General features: G+C 45.1%; 1 protein-coding gene across 1 annotated transcript in view; it reads right to left on the reverse strand.

Annotated features, from left to right (window-relative positions):
* Positions 1-9,220, reverse strand: part of dmc1 (DNA meiotic recombinase 1) — a 51,496-nt gene extending 42,276 nt beyond the window's left edge. The window contains exons 1-3 of the mRNA XM_080217428.1: positions 9,164-9,220; positions 3,347-3,391; positions 374-520 (exon numbers count right to left, since the gene is read on the reverse strand). Of these exons, the coding sequence (XP_080073554.1) occupies positions 374-520; positions 3,347-3,391; positions 9,164-9,220 (249 nt within the window). The remainder of the gene's footprint in view (positions 1-373; positions 521-3,346; positions 3,392-9,163) is intronic.
* Between the last annotated feature and the right edge of the window lie 3,612 nt (positions 9,221-12,832).

Genomic DNA, 12,832 nt, shown 5'->3' on the forward strand with positions numbered 1-12,832 from the left:
AGAAGCCTTGCTGCAGGCAACCCTGCACCCCCCTCAACACCCGGCCACCCTTCCCGAGATCCAATTCACATTCAGAGAAACCCCCCCTTCCATCCATCGGGAATAGGAGTAGTTCAATTTTGTATCTCATGACCTTAGTGCGAGGGACAAGCAGCTGTCAAAGCACTGATTGCCTGTTCACCTCGGATGAAAGTGAAAACCTGGCCAAAACTTTAGAGGAACCTCCAGTGCCTGAGACTAGCATCTTAGTTTTGATGAAGCTCATGGAGTGCCTCTTCATTGGCCTCATTCTGAGGTTTATTTATATCTAAACTGGGACTGTGACAGGGTTTGTACAGTCAGGATTTGTTTATACCGCTGATGGTATCCTTACTATGAGCTTGTTGGCTGCTTCCTTGATTTTGTCCACTTTGGCCTCAGAAAGACCCTTGATGTTGCAGAGTGCCCTTCGTGTCGTCATCTGAATTCCCTTCACTGTGCAGATTCCAACAGTTTTCATCTTCTTAATATCAGCCACGTTCTGTAGGAAAAGCACCATCAGGGTTCTGAATTATTACTGAAGAAAACAGAACATTATTTTGTCAAAAGACATTCAAGCTCAGATCACGTGAGATTAAATGAAAAGAACAGAACTCCAAACCTGCTGACTTTGACTTTCTTGTAATATTTTCCACTGCTGTCGCGAACCTGTCTGATGCGAATGGGAGAGGAAAATCCCAGCCAAAATCTATCATTTTTACCCCTGATTCCATTTTCCTTCCTGGCTATTATCTCAAGCTGAAAGAGGCTGCCTCCAGCTTCAGCAGGCTATTCAGCCCAAGCTGAGTGTCTAACCCTAAATTCACTCCAGTGCCTATGTACTTCCACCTTCAATGCTACCTCAGCCCATCTACTGCATTTGTTGCCTCCAGATTTAACTAGTCCAATGAGCTCCAGGGTGAACCCCATTCACCCTTCATAAAACCCATTCAAAACCTGTACCTCTCACATCACCATCCTAATTACTCCTTCTCATCCCAGTCTCATCCTGGTCCAACCATCATTCCAGTATCTAAGAAAAACCAAGCAGCGTGCCTTAATGACTGTTGGCCAGTGGCTCTGACATCCATCATTATGAAGTGCTTCGAAAGGTCAGTCATGGCACAAATCAATTCCAGCTTCCCAGACTACCTGGATCCAATATAGTTTGCCTACTGCCAAGCAGATGCCATTTCCCTGACCCTGCACTCAACCCCGAACACCTAGATAACAAGGACACCTATGTCAGACTTTTATTTATTGACTACAGCTCAACCTTCAACACTATTATTTCCACTCATCTCCAAACTCTATGGCCTGGGCCTCAGCACCTCCCTCTGCATCTGGATCCTGAACTTCCTAACTCACTGACCATAATCAGTAAGGACAGACAACAACACCTCCTCCACAATCATCCTTAACACTGGTGCCCCACCGGCTGTGTTCTCAGCTCCTACTATACTCCTTATACACCTATGATTGTGTGGTCAAATTCGCCCCCAATTCGATTTTCAAGTTTGCTGACGACACCACTGTCGGATCTCGAACAATGACAAGACAGAATACAGGAATGAGATAGAGAATCTGGTGAACTGGTGCAGCAACAATAGTCTCTCCTTCAATGTCAACAAAATGAAGGAGATTATCATCGACTTCAGGAAGCGCGAAGGAGAACATGCCCATGTCTGCGTCAATAGGGATGAAGTAGAAAGGGTCGAGAGCTTAAAGTTTTTTGGTGTTCAGATCACCAGCAACCTGTCCTGGACCCTTCGTGCTGACACTATAGTTACGAAAGTCCACCAACGCCTCTATTTTCTCAGACGACTCAGGAAATTTAGCATGTCTGCTATGGCTCTCACCAACTTTTACAGATGCATCACAGAAAGCAATTTTTCTGCTTGTATCATAGCTTGGTATGGCTCCTGCTATGCCCAAGACTGCAAGAAACTACAAAATGTTGTGAATGTAGCCCAATCCATCACGCAAACCAGCCTCCCATCTATTGATTCTGTCTACTTTTTCTGCTGCCTCGGCAAAACAGCCAGCATAATTAAGGACGCCACGCACTCCAGACATTCTCTCTTCCACCTTCTTCCTTGGGAAAAAGATACAAAAGTCTGAGGTCACGTACCAACCAACTCAAGAACAGCTTCTTTCCTGCTGCTGTTAATTTTTGAATGGACTAACCCTGCATTAAGTTGATCTTTACACCCTAGCTATGACCATAACACTACATTACGCAGTCTCTCGTTTCCTTCTCCATGAACAGTATGTTTTGTCTGTGTATCGCGCAAGAAACAATACTTTTCACTGTTAATACATATGACAATAATAAATCAAATCAAATTAAATTCTCTGGCTCCTCTTCTATTTTTTGCTTCTGTAAATGGCTTGAAGTTTTTCTACATTAAACGCAAGTTATTGTTTACTGAATAAAATCGGAAAATACTGGAAAAATCAGCAAGTCAGCCTAATCTTTGGAGATAGAGTTTACATTTCAGTACAATGACTTTTTGTCAGAACTAGTCATCAACTTAAAACATTAACTCTGTTTCTCCCTCCACAGGTGCTGCCTGGTCTGCTAAATATAAGGAGTCACTATGTGATATAAGAAACGGCTGAAGGCACTGGAAAATGCAGTATTCTGACAATAATACTGAAGACTTGAGCTCCAGAACTAGCCATGCCCCCAGCCAAGCTGCTCCAGATCAACTACAGAATGGGTATCTACCCAGCAATGTGAGATGGATAAATCCTATCCAGCCAATTACTGCCCATTAGTTTACTTTCAATCAGCAGCAAAGTGATAGGGAGTGTAACTGACAGTGCTAATAAGCAGCACTCACTCAGCAATAGCTTGCTCATCAATGCTCAGCTTCGGTCCCACCCAGCGGCATGCAGATCCAGACCTCATGATGTTACAGCTTTGGCCCAAACATGGACAAAAGAACTGAATGCATGAAGTGAGTGGCTGTCCTTGATATCAAGCCAGCATTTGACAGAGTGTGGCATTAAGGAGCCCTGGCAAAACAGAAGTCAATGGAAATCAGGTGAAAACTCTCCACTGGTTGGAGTCATAACTAGCACAGAGCAACATGATTCTGGTTGTTGAAGGTCAATCTCATCCCCAGGACATCATTGCTGAGTTCATCAGGATACTGTCCTAGACCCACCCACCACTGGCTGCTTCATCAATGACTTTCCCTCTATCATAAGGTCAGGAGGATGTTCATTAACTGATTCAATGATGACCCTAAGCCACTAATTAGAGAAAAAGGAGAATACATCTGAGATTCAAACTGAGATCATCCCAAAGTATTTTACTTACAATGCCATGTTTCTGTAGGAGGTCAATGTCCTGAAAGAATGACTCCTAAAGGAAAAAAACAGAATCACTGAGAGTTTGTATTTTTCATCAAAACAAACTTAGTTGGTATTTTAATAAATTACGAGATAAAATTCTGATGTGCAGGGATTAAGGATCATTATACTGTTATATTGCCTTTTATTTTCATAACAAATATTGTTTCAAGAAGTATGTTTAATTAAACTGTGGCAAGTGATAACCTGTGCATTTACACATCCTCATAGGATCCGTACAGTACAGAAGAGGCCATTTGGCCCATCAAGTCTGTACCACTTCTCTGGCAGAATTGACCCAGGCCCTGTCTCCTGCCCTACCCTTGTAACCCTACACATTTCCCACGGCTAATCCATCTAACTTACTCACCTTGGAACACCAAAGGGTAATTTAGCATAGCTAATCTAACCTGCAAAACCAGACTCGAGACATTAGCTCTATGTTTTCTGTACAGATGCTATTAGATTAGCTGAGATTTTCCAGCATTTCTGTTTTTGTTTCAAATTCCAACTTCCATTGTAGTTTACTTTTATCTTAGTGATCCATTTTGAGTTGCTTCAGATTGCGCTCCAAGGCCATCTGCAATCTCAACTAAAGGACAGTGACCTCCCACCATACGTGCTGCAGCCACCAGAGAAGCATCATCATTGAGCAGAAGCAAAGGCAATAAGAAAGTGCATAAGGGTAATTAGTTTATTTTTGTAGCCATGGTTTTATGACTGAATTTATAAAATTGGATTAAAATGTGCGTTTTCTGGTGGTTTATTAAATTTATTTTTTCAGGCAGGGGATGATATAGTAATCAGTGGTAAAGGAAAGAGGAATGTGGGATTGTTGGTGAATGGGGAAGTATGGGTTGAGGTTACTGATATCACACAACAGTTATTTCATCGTGTAGGACACAGCACAAAGGAATTGTTTAAGTCTGTTACTCATTCTGACATTCACATCTCCCTTAGAGACCTTCTTTTTGTTTCTTCACTTGTTATGTTGCGATCTCCTATCACCCCTTTGTCATGTGATTTCTTCTGCTTTCCACCCTATTAGAGACCTTCTCTCTGTTTATTTTAATTTCTCTCTCTCTCCTTTCACTTGTGTAAAACACATTATATCTCTAACTTCCACCAGACATCTGAAGATCAGAAATAAGAGCAGGACTAGACCCTACAGTCCCTTAAAACTGTTCTGTCACTAAATATGGTCATTGTTGATCTTTGGCCTCAACTCTACTTTCCCACTCGCTTCCTTTGATTACTGAGACACCAAAGATCTGTTTATTTCAGCTTTAAAAATACTCAGCTCTCAAGCATCCACAATCTTTTGAGATAAAGAATTCCAAAGATTCACAAGCCTTTGATTGAAGAAATTGCTCATCTCGCTTACAAATAACCACCCCTTATCCTAAGACTCCCCTGTGCTCTAGATTCCCCAGCCAGCAGAAACATCATTTATGTCGACCCTATCAAGTCCCTTCAGAATATGTACGTTTCAATGAGATCAACTCTTATATTTCTAAACTCCATAGAGTGTAGACTCAATTTACTCAGCCTCTCATCCAATGCAGCAATCTAACGAATGTCCACTGCTCTGCCTCAAGGCAAGTATTCTTCGTTAAAGATGGAAACTGTTATAATCCTTGGCCAGATCCTCAAAGTTGTTAATGAGCACTGGTTAGGGACCAGTAACATTTTGTTTAAAGTAAGCAAAGTGTTAAGACGCATGCTCAGTGAAGAAAGCCAAAAGATTCCATGAGTTTTCAACAAACAAAAAATAAACTTACTATATAAGATCAGAAGGATAAAACAAGTTACAATATCTGGCCTACACACTTAACATCCAGGGTAAATATGAGGTACCTGTGAATTAACGAGCCAACTGTGGTTAGACACTACTTAGTAAATGGAAGATGTAACCAAGACAGAGTTCACAGATTTCTCAGCAACCCACCTAGACATCAGTCATCAATATGAGTCAACCAATCTCACTGAAACTTTGTCTCTCTCACAAGGGTTTCCAATTTTCACTTTTGAAGGTCTTGCCTTGGAATGCTCTCCAAAAGGCACTCTGATTTGGATGGCTTAACAACAGCCCACCTAGCAAGATTTCAATCTCTCCTTATGAGAAATCATTCCTCTGCATTCCCAAGTACATTCAGACATCAGCTCAAACACAATTTCAGCTCTTCAGCTGTGCTGAGCAGAACAGTAGGGCTGTAAAGGGATACCTTTGCCCCAGCAACCTACAACATGGAGTCAACAGCATTTTGCTGTCTTTGTGGATTTTCAGGGCTTCTCCTGAACCCTCTTTAAATATTAGATTTGGATGGCATCCACAGCTGCCCAGCTGACCTGGGTTTATCACACCCTTCTTTTCGCGTTGTGCACAGGACCCGAGGAACGTAAAGATGCAGAACCGCACGAGCGCAACTCGCTCCTGGCCTGCACATGCACTCTCAGTCCAAACTCTCTACACACAATATACCATATTGTGACTCTCTAAATCATACCGGGTTTGGGTTCTCAGCCTCTGAGCTCAGCAGTCAGGTAAGTTTGGGTTTTGTAACAAGATCAAAACTGCACACAGTATTCCAGGTGTGGTCTCTGCCATGATGTTGCTGGACAATGACGTTTCAAAAATGGAACCTTCATTTCCCCTGGTTTCACAATTTCACCCAAATACGTGTTTTAGATTTGCTTTAGCATTTATTGCCCAATTGCCTTTGAGCTGAGTGGCTTGCGGCTTGCTAGGTCATTGCAAATGGCATTTAAGAATCAACCACATTGCTGTGAGTCTAGAGTCATATGCAGGCCAGACCAGGTCAGGATGGTATATTTTCTTCCCTAAAGCACATTATTGAACCAGTTGGATTTTATGACCATTGTTTCATGGTCGTCTTCAGGGTTTTAACTACAGTTAGTTTTTATTCAATTCAAATTTCACCATCTGCCTTGTTCAGATTTGAACTCTAGCATTACCCTAGGTCATTGGCAATACTACTATGTCACTATTTACACACAACTATATACATACCTCCCAGGTATAGCCCTAACTAGGTATTATCTTCAGGCTGACTTCTCTCAGACTCTCTCTACACACAATATACCATACTGTACAACAATATGCCATTTACTCACTAAATTGTACTGTGGGTGAAGTAGTGAAAAGGTGAATGCATTTTTACCTGAAGGAAAGGGTTAATGGATTTTGTACCTAGAACATGTCACAAACATAACCTTTCATCATGACTGATCTTCTCAAGTTTACACTGCTCCTGGCATTAATATGAGTTATTTGTTTGTGTGTTACATGCTTTAACTCTCATTTTCATAAAGACAGATAGTTTAATGTGGCTGTAATTTTGTAGACTTTGCAAATCTTACCTATTTGTGTTAGTTGGATATTGTTACACAGATGGTAGTTTACGATACCGGCTTTTGACAGCTGCTGATGGTAGATCACGTTACCGGTTTTTAACAGGAAGAGTCCTGCTGGGACAGCACGATCACACAAGTAACTTCAAAGACAGGGATGCCGGTACTGCTGCAGAAGAGATTTCCTGTGTCCCGACTGCAGGACTGTAATTCCTGATTAACTCTGGGGCTGCATCACGACCCAGGAAGGAAGAACTGGAGGTCTGGCAGGAATTGGAACGTTGAATCGTGATTCCTGCTGGAGTTCATAACGTATAAATACCCACTTGTGTTTGTGTTCTATGAGAAGTCTGTAGTCCTACTTCTCCTAAAACTCTGGAATAAGCCCCAGAGTTTTGAAATAAAAACCACTGTATTTTGACTGACAGTCTCAGAGGTACTACAACAGTGGGTGATACTATTTCCCCTGTCCCATATTCCCCTTTGCTCTGCCGAAAAACCCTGTAATACACTTAACCTGTCTATATCTCTTTGCAGCCTCTTTGTGTTCTCTTCAAAGTTTGCATTCCCACATAGCTTTGTAATTGCTCGCTGTCTCTTTGACTGAAACATTGGGGCAATTCTCAGACATCACTTGCAGCCAGTGTTCTCCCGTCCTGCTGTAGTGAACGGAGATTTGGTGAAGCGTCAAATTCTCTGTCCTCGCTGGCAGCAGTGGTGGAGCATGAAGGGCCAGAGAATTCCAGCCATTAACTCTGTTTCTCTCTCCATAGATGCTGCCAGACCTCTAATGATTTCCAGCATTTTCTGCTTTTATAGATTTGTAGATTTACGGCACAGAAAGAGACCATTTGGTCAATCACATCTATGCAAAGATCTAATTTGGTCTTTCTCGATTTTCAGAAGGCGTTTGACAAGGTACCTCACAAGAGGTTATTGCAGAAGGTAAGGGGGCATGGAGTTGGGGGTAGGGTGTTGGCGTGGATAGAGGATTGGTTGTCAAATAGGAGGCAGAGAGTGGGGGTCAGTGGGTGCTATTCGGATTGGCGGTTGGTGACTAGTGGAGTGCCCCAGGGGTCGGTGCTGGGGCCTCAGCTATTTACCATTTATATAGATGATCTGGAGGAGGGAACCGAGTGTATGGTGTCGAAATTTGCTGATGACACCAAGATTGGGGGAACAGCAAATTGCGCAGAGGGTGTGGAGAGTCTGCAGAAGGATCTAGATAGGCTGGGCGAATGGGCCAGGAAATGGCAAATGGAATTTAATGTTGGCAAGTGCGAGGTAGTCCACTTTGGTAGGAATAATGGTAGGAAGGACTATTTCTTACTGCAGCAGGCGACGGTGCAGAGGGACCTCGGGGTCCTTGTGCATGAGTCGCAAAAACCCAGCCTGCAGGTGCAGCAGGTGGTCAGGAAGGCGAATGGGATGCTGGCCTTCATAGCGAGGGGGATTGAATATAAAAGTAGGGAGGTCTTGCTGCGGCTGTATAGGGCATTGGTGAGGCCTCAGCTGGAGTACTGTGTGCAGTTTTGGTCGCCGTACTTACGCAAGGATATTTTGGCCTTGGAGGGAGTGCAGAGGAGGTTTACTAGGCTGATACCGGAGTTGAGGGGCTTGAGCTATGAGGAGAGGCTGAATAAACTAGGCTTGTACTCATTAGAGTTTAGAAGAATGAGGGGAGATCTCATTGAGACGTATAAGATGATGAATGGGATGGATAGGATAGAGGTGGAGAGACTCTTCCCGCTCAGAAAGGACAGTAGGACTAGGGGGCACAGCCTCAAGATAAAGGGGGGGCAGTTTAGAACGGAGTTGAGGAGGAACTTCTTCACTCAAAGGGTGGTGAATCACCGTTGAGGTGGTGGAGGCTGCCTCGCTAAATATTTTTAAGACGCGGGTTGATGGGTTTTTGATAAGCGAGGGGACTAAGGGTTATGGGGAGAGGGTGGGAATGTGGAATTGAGCCACGACAGATCAGCCATGATCTTATTGAATGGCGGGGCAGGCTCGAAGGCCTACTCCTGCTCCTATTTCTTATGTTCTAACCCCACTGTTTAGCGTTTGGCCCATAGCCCTGGGGGTCATGGTAGTGTGTGAGCATCTAAATGCTTTTTAAATGTTACGAGAGTTCCTGACGCAAGCACTCTTTCAGGCAGTGAGTTTCAGACTCCCACCAGCCTCTGCGTGAAAAAGTTTCTCAACTCCTCTTTTAGCCTTCTACCTCTTAAATATGTGCCCCTGGTTACTGACATTGATAGCTTTCTGATTTTCAGCACTTGCATTATTTTGCTCTTGCATTCTTATTTTTGTTATCTGCACATGTATGTAAGGAGAGGGTACACCTTTTAGAGCCATATTTGATATTTGTTATGGAAAGCAGTCTCAGATTACACATTTAACATCACTGTACCTCTTCATCCTGGAAGCCAACTTCCTCCTCCACTACCTGATCTTCCATGGCTTTCATGATTACAAATGCTGGACACTTCTTAAGAGTCAGTTGTGGCACTAAACGCACAAAAGGGGAAAACACAGATTCATGAATATGTCCTTGCAATCCTATCATGATTTTCATAACCTCAGGATGTCCCAAAGTACTTTAAAGCCAACAAAGTTCTTGTGAAGTGTTGTCACTGTTGTCATGTAGGAAATGAAAGAATCACAAAAAATTGTTGTATGTAGCACTATTGAAATACCGTCTCCTGTAAGTGTTTGATTTCACAATGTGCCAGCTGCAGAAGTGGGTGGGAAAGTTATAAAATAAAAACGGATGAGGAAATGGTGCCGAGCAGGACCCAAAAGATATAGCACTTATATATGTCTTCATCTTTAATTTATAAATGTTGGTATGCTGCAAAAAAGGTACATAAGATGAGTGAACGTGGCACATTTTAACACCTTGTTAAAACAAGCAACTTTGTGTGGATATAAGAGTTATAATTGTGATCAGCTAGACCAATTAGATAACTGCAAGAGAAAGCAACCCAGTCAATAAAGAAGTGGACAATCAAGATATATTGCTTGCTCCCTGCCATGTTAGCGCCTGCTGTAAGTCATTGGCTGGGAGTTGAACAGATATTTTGGTCCAAATTCCCTTCCTGTGTGAACTCCAGCTTTGCTCAGTCAATTCACACATCTGAGAATTACTGAGCATGAAACCTCATCTGCATGCAACCTCACCCCAAAACCTTCTCCTCTCACCATCCTGCACACCTCCCAGTAACTTCCTAACACCTTTCCATCCTCATTTTACCTCCACTAACCTGCCTCCCACTTAACTTACCCACTCCCGTAGCCCCATTAGCCTGCTTCATTACCTCCCCTTATCCACCTCCCTTACAAGAACTTACTCCCTCCCCTATCCCCACGTCTCCTCCCTTACCCCACTCTTTTTAACCCTTTCACCCAACTTTCTCTATTCTCTTCTTTACTACCCCAACCCCATTTTCTCTCACTCCTTCTTAGTCTCCCTCCTTTACCCCCACTTTCTCTCCCTCTCCTGTACTACCCCTCCTCCACCCATCTGAAGCTACTAGGCCCTTCCTCTAAACCTCGCCCTTCTCCTCTCCCCAGCCCTTTCTCCCCCAATAGGCCCTCATCTCTCGCCCTCCTTTATCCTATTCTCCTCTCCCACTCCCTTATCCCATCCTCTCTCCCCCTTCCTTTAACCTCTCTGCCCTTCCCTTAATCCCTTTTTCTCCCACCTCCCTATCCTCCTCCCCTCTACTTTCCATCCCTGTTCTTTTCCCCCTCCCCTCTTGCACCTTCTCTTACATCCTCTGGCCTTCCCTTTTATCTCTTCTCCCTATCCCTGGCCTCCCTTAACCACCCCCCCCACCTCAATTCTTCTTCTCCTTATCCCTGCCCTCTTGCATCTCCCTTCCCCCCTTCTCATTTCCCCTCCCTCACTCATTTCTTTCATCCTCATTCCCTCCCTCAACCTCCTCTGTCACCCCTTTCATCCTCCCTCCTCTCACTCCCCTCCGTCTCATCCTCCTCTCTTGCCCATCTTACCTTCATCATCCTCCCTCATCACCCTCTCCCCCATCCCCTCCCTCATCAGCTTCTCTCTCATCACTCTCTCTCTCACCCCGTCATTCTCAGGCACTTCCCACACCCTGTCTCTCATACCCCTTCCTCGCCCCCTCTCTCTAAGCCCCCTCCCTCACCCTTTTCCTCTCATCCCCCAGGATGAGATTGTGGATTAACCATGGTAAAAGTGGGCTACAGGAATAGGACAGTGGTTGAACCTGGATAATATGCTCTTTCGATGAGCAGGTGCAGAACCGATTGGTCAAAAGGCTTCTTCTGCATCGTAGGGGTTCTATGGATTCTCTCGTCCCCATCTCTCACCATCACATCCCCTCCCGCTCCCTCTGTCAACCCCCTCCTTCACACCTCAACTTCATTAATCCTCTCCCTCACACCTCATCCCCCCTTCTCCCCTCTTATCCTCGCTAACACCACCCTCCCTCAATCCCTCTCTGTCACCCTCTTTCTCTCATCCCTCTCCCACCGCCCTCTTTCTCATCTCCCTCCCTAAGCCCCTCTCTCATCTGAATCCTCATCACTTACCTCCTCTCTTGCAACCACCTCCTTCAAACCCATCTCTCTCTTACCTTCCTCCCTAACCCCATCTCACCTCTGCTTCCTCACCCCTTCTCTCATTTCCCTCCCTCTCGCCCTCCTCTTTCACACCCACTCTCTCTCTCACCCCTCACACCCTTTCTCTCATTCTCCCTTCCCCCTCATGCCTCCCTCCCCTGCATGCCCTCCTCCCTCACTCCCCTCTCCCATCACCCCACCTCATTTCCCCTTCCCCCACCCCTCCCTCCCCCATTCGTCCCCCTCCCCTCCCCCCATGCAACTCCCCCCATCCGTCCCCCTCCCCCCATCCATCCCCCTCCCCTCCCGTTCCTCCTCCTCCCCCCTCCCACCCCACTTACCCCATCCCCTCTCTCGTTACCCCCCTCACATTCCCCTTCTTTCCTCGTTCCCCCCTCATTATTCTCCCGCTCTCACTACCCCCTCATTTCCCCCCATCTCATTTCCCCCTCCTCATTTCCCCCCTCCCTCATTTTCCCCATCCCCTCCTCATTTTCCCCATCCCTCTGCCTCACCCTCTCTCTCTCGGCAGTCTGGCGCGCTGTTTTCCCGCGGGCCAGCTTTTCCCGCCGCTCCTTTCCGCCGCGTGCCGGGGATTCGAGGGCGGGATGGGATGGGATTTGGCGGTTGGATTTTGGCGGTTGGGATTTGACAGTTGAGATTTGGCGGGATGGGTTCCTGCCCCGGGGCCGGTGGTGTCCGCAGCGGTCGCTGCTAAACCCGCTCCTCTTCAAAATCCACCGCCTCACACACACCCACAGCTGGACTGTCACTGAGAGGACATGGCCCCGAATTCAACGGCAGACAGTCTGACACCAACCTGGCTGCAGATGAACATTGCTGTCCCTCACCACCCCCAAACACAGTTCACATCGGGGATGCCCTGTGAGTTCTGAATAAATGCAGCATGATGCCCATAGCACAGGATGAGACAAGAGCTCCTCTGGTACGTAGTAATGACTATTTTAATTGTTTAATTAGTCAATAATTTGCTTTTCTGCTTGGTTAATGTGTTAGCAAACAACATACCTCCAGAATTCACTTGGTCTCCAAAAGAAAGCTGTTATTTGACTCATCTGAGTTATTGTCACGTGTACTGGGATAAAGTGAAAAGTATTGTTTCTTGTGTTCTGTACAGACAAAGCATACCGTACATAGAGAAGGAAAGGTGAGAGTGCAGAATATAGTGTTACAGTCATAGCTCGGGTGTAGAGAAAGATCAGTTTAATAAAAGGTAGGTTCATTCAGAAGTCTGATGGCAGCAGGGAAGGAGCTGCTTTTGAATCGGTTGATACTTGACCTCAGACGCTTGTAATTGTTATTTTGCAAGACAATTTGCCAGATCTTTTTTATTCATTCATGGGATCTAGACATCGGCTCAATCCTTATTGCCTTTGAACTTGCTATGCCATTTCAGAGGGTATTTTAAGAGTCAGCAGCATTATTGTGGGTCTGGAATCACATGTAGGCAGAT

Source organism: Carcharhinus amblyrhynchos, chromosome 35 (assembly GCF_965287045.1).
Source record: "Carcharhinus amblyrhynchos chromosome 35, sCarAmb.v2.hapA, whole genome shotgun sequence".
Lineage (NCBI taxonomy): Eukaryota > Metazoa > Chordata > Chondrichthyes > Carcharhiniformes > Carcharhinidae > Carcharhinus > Carcharhinus amblyrhynchos.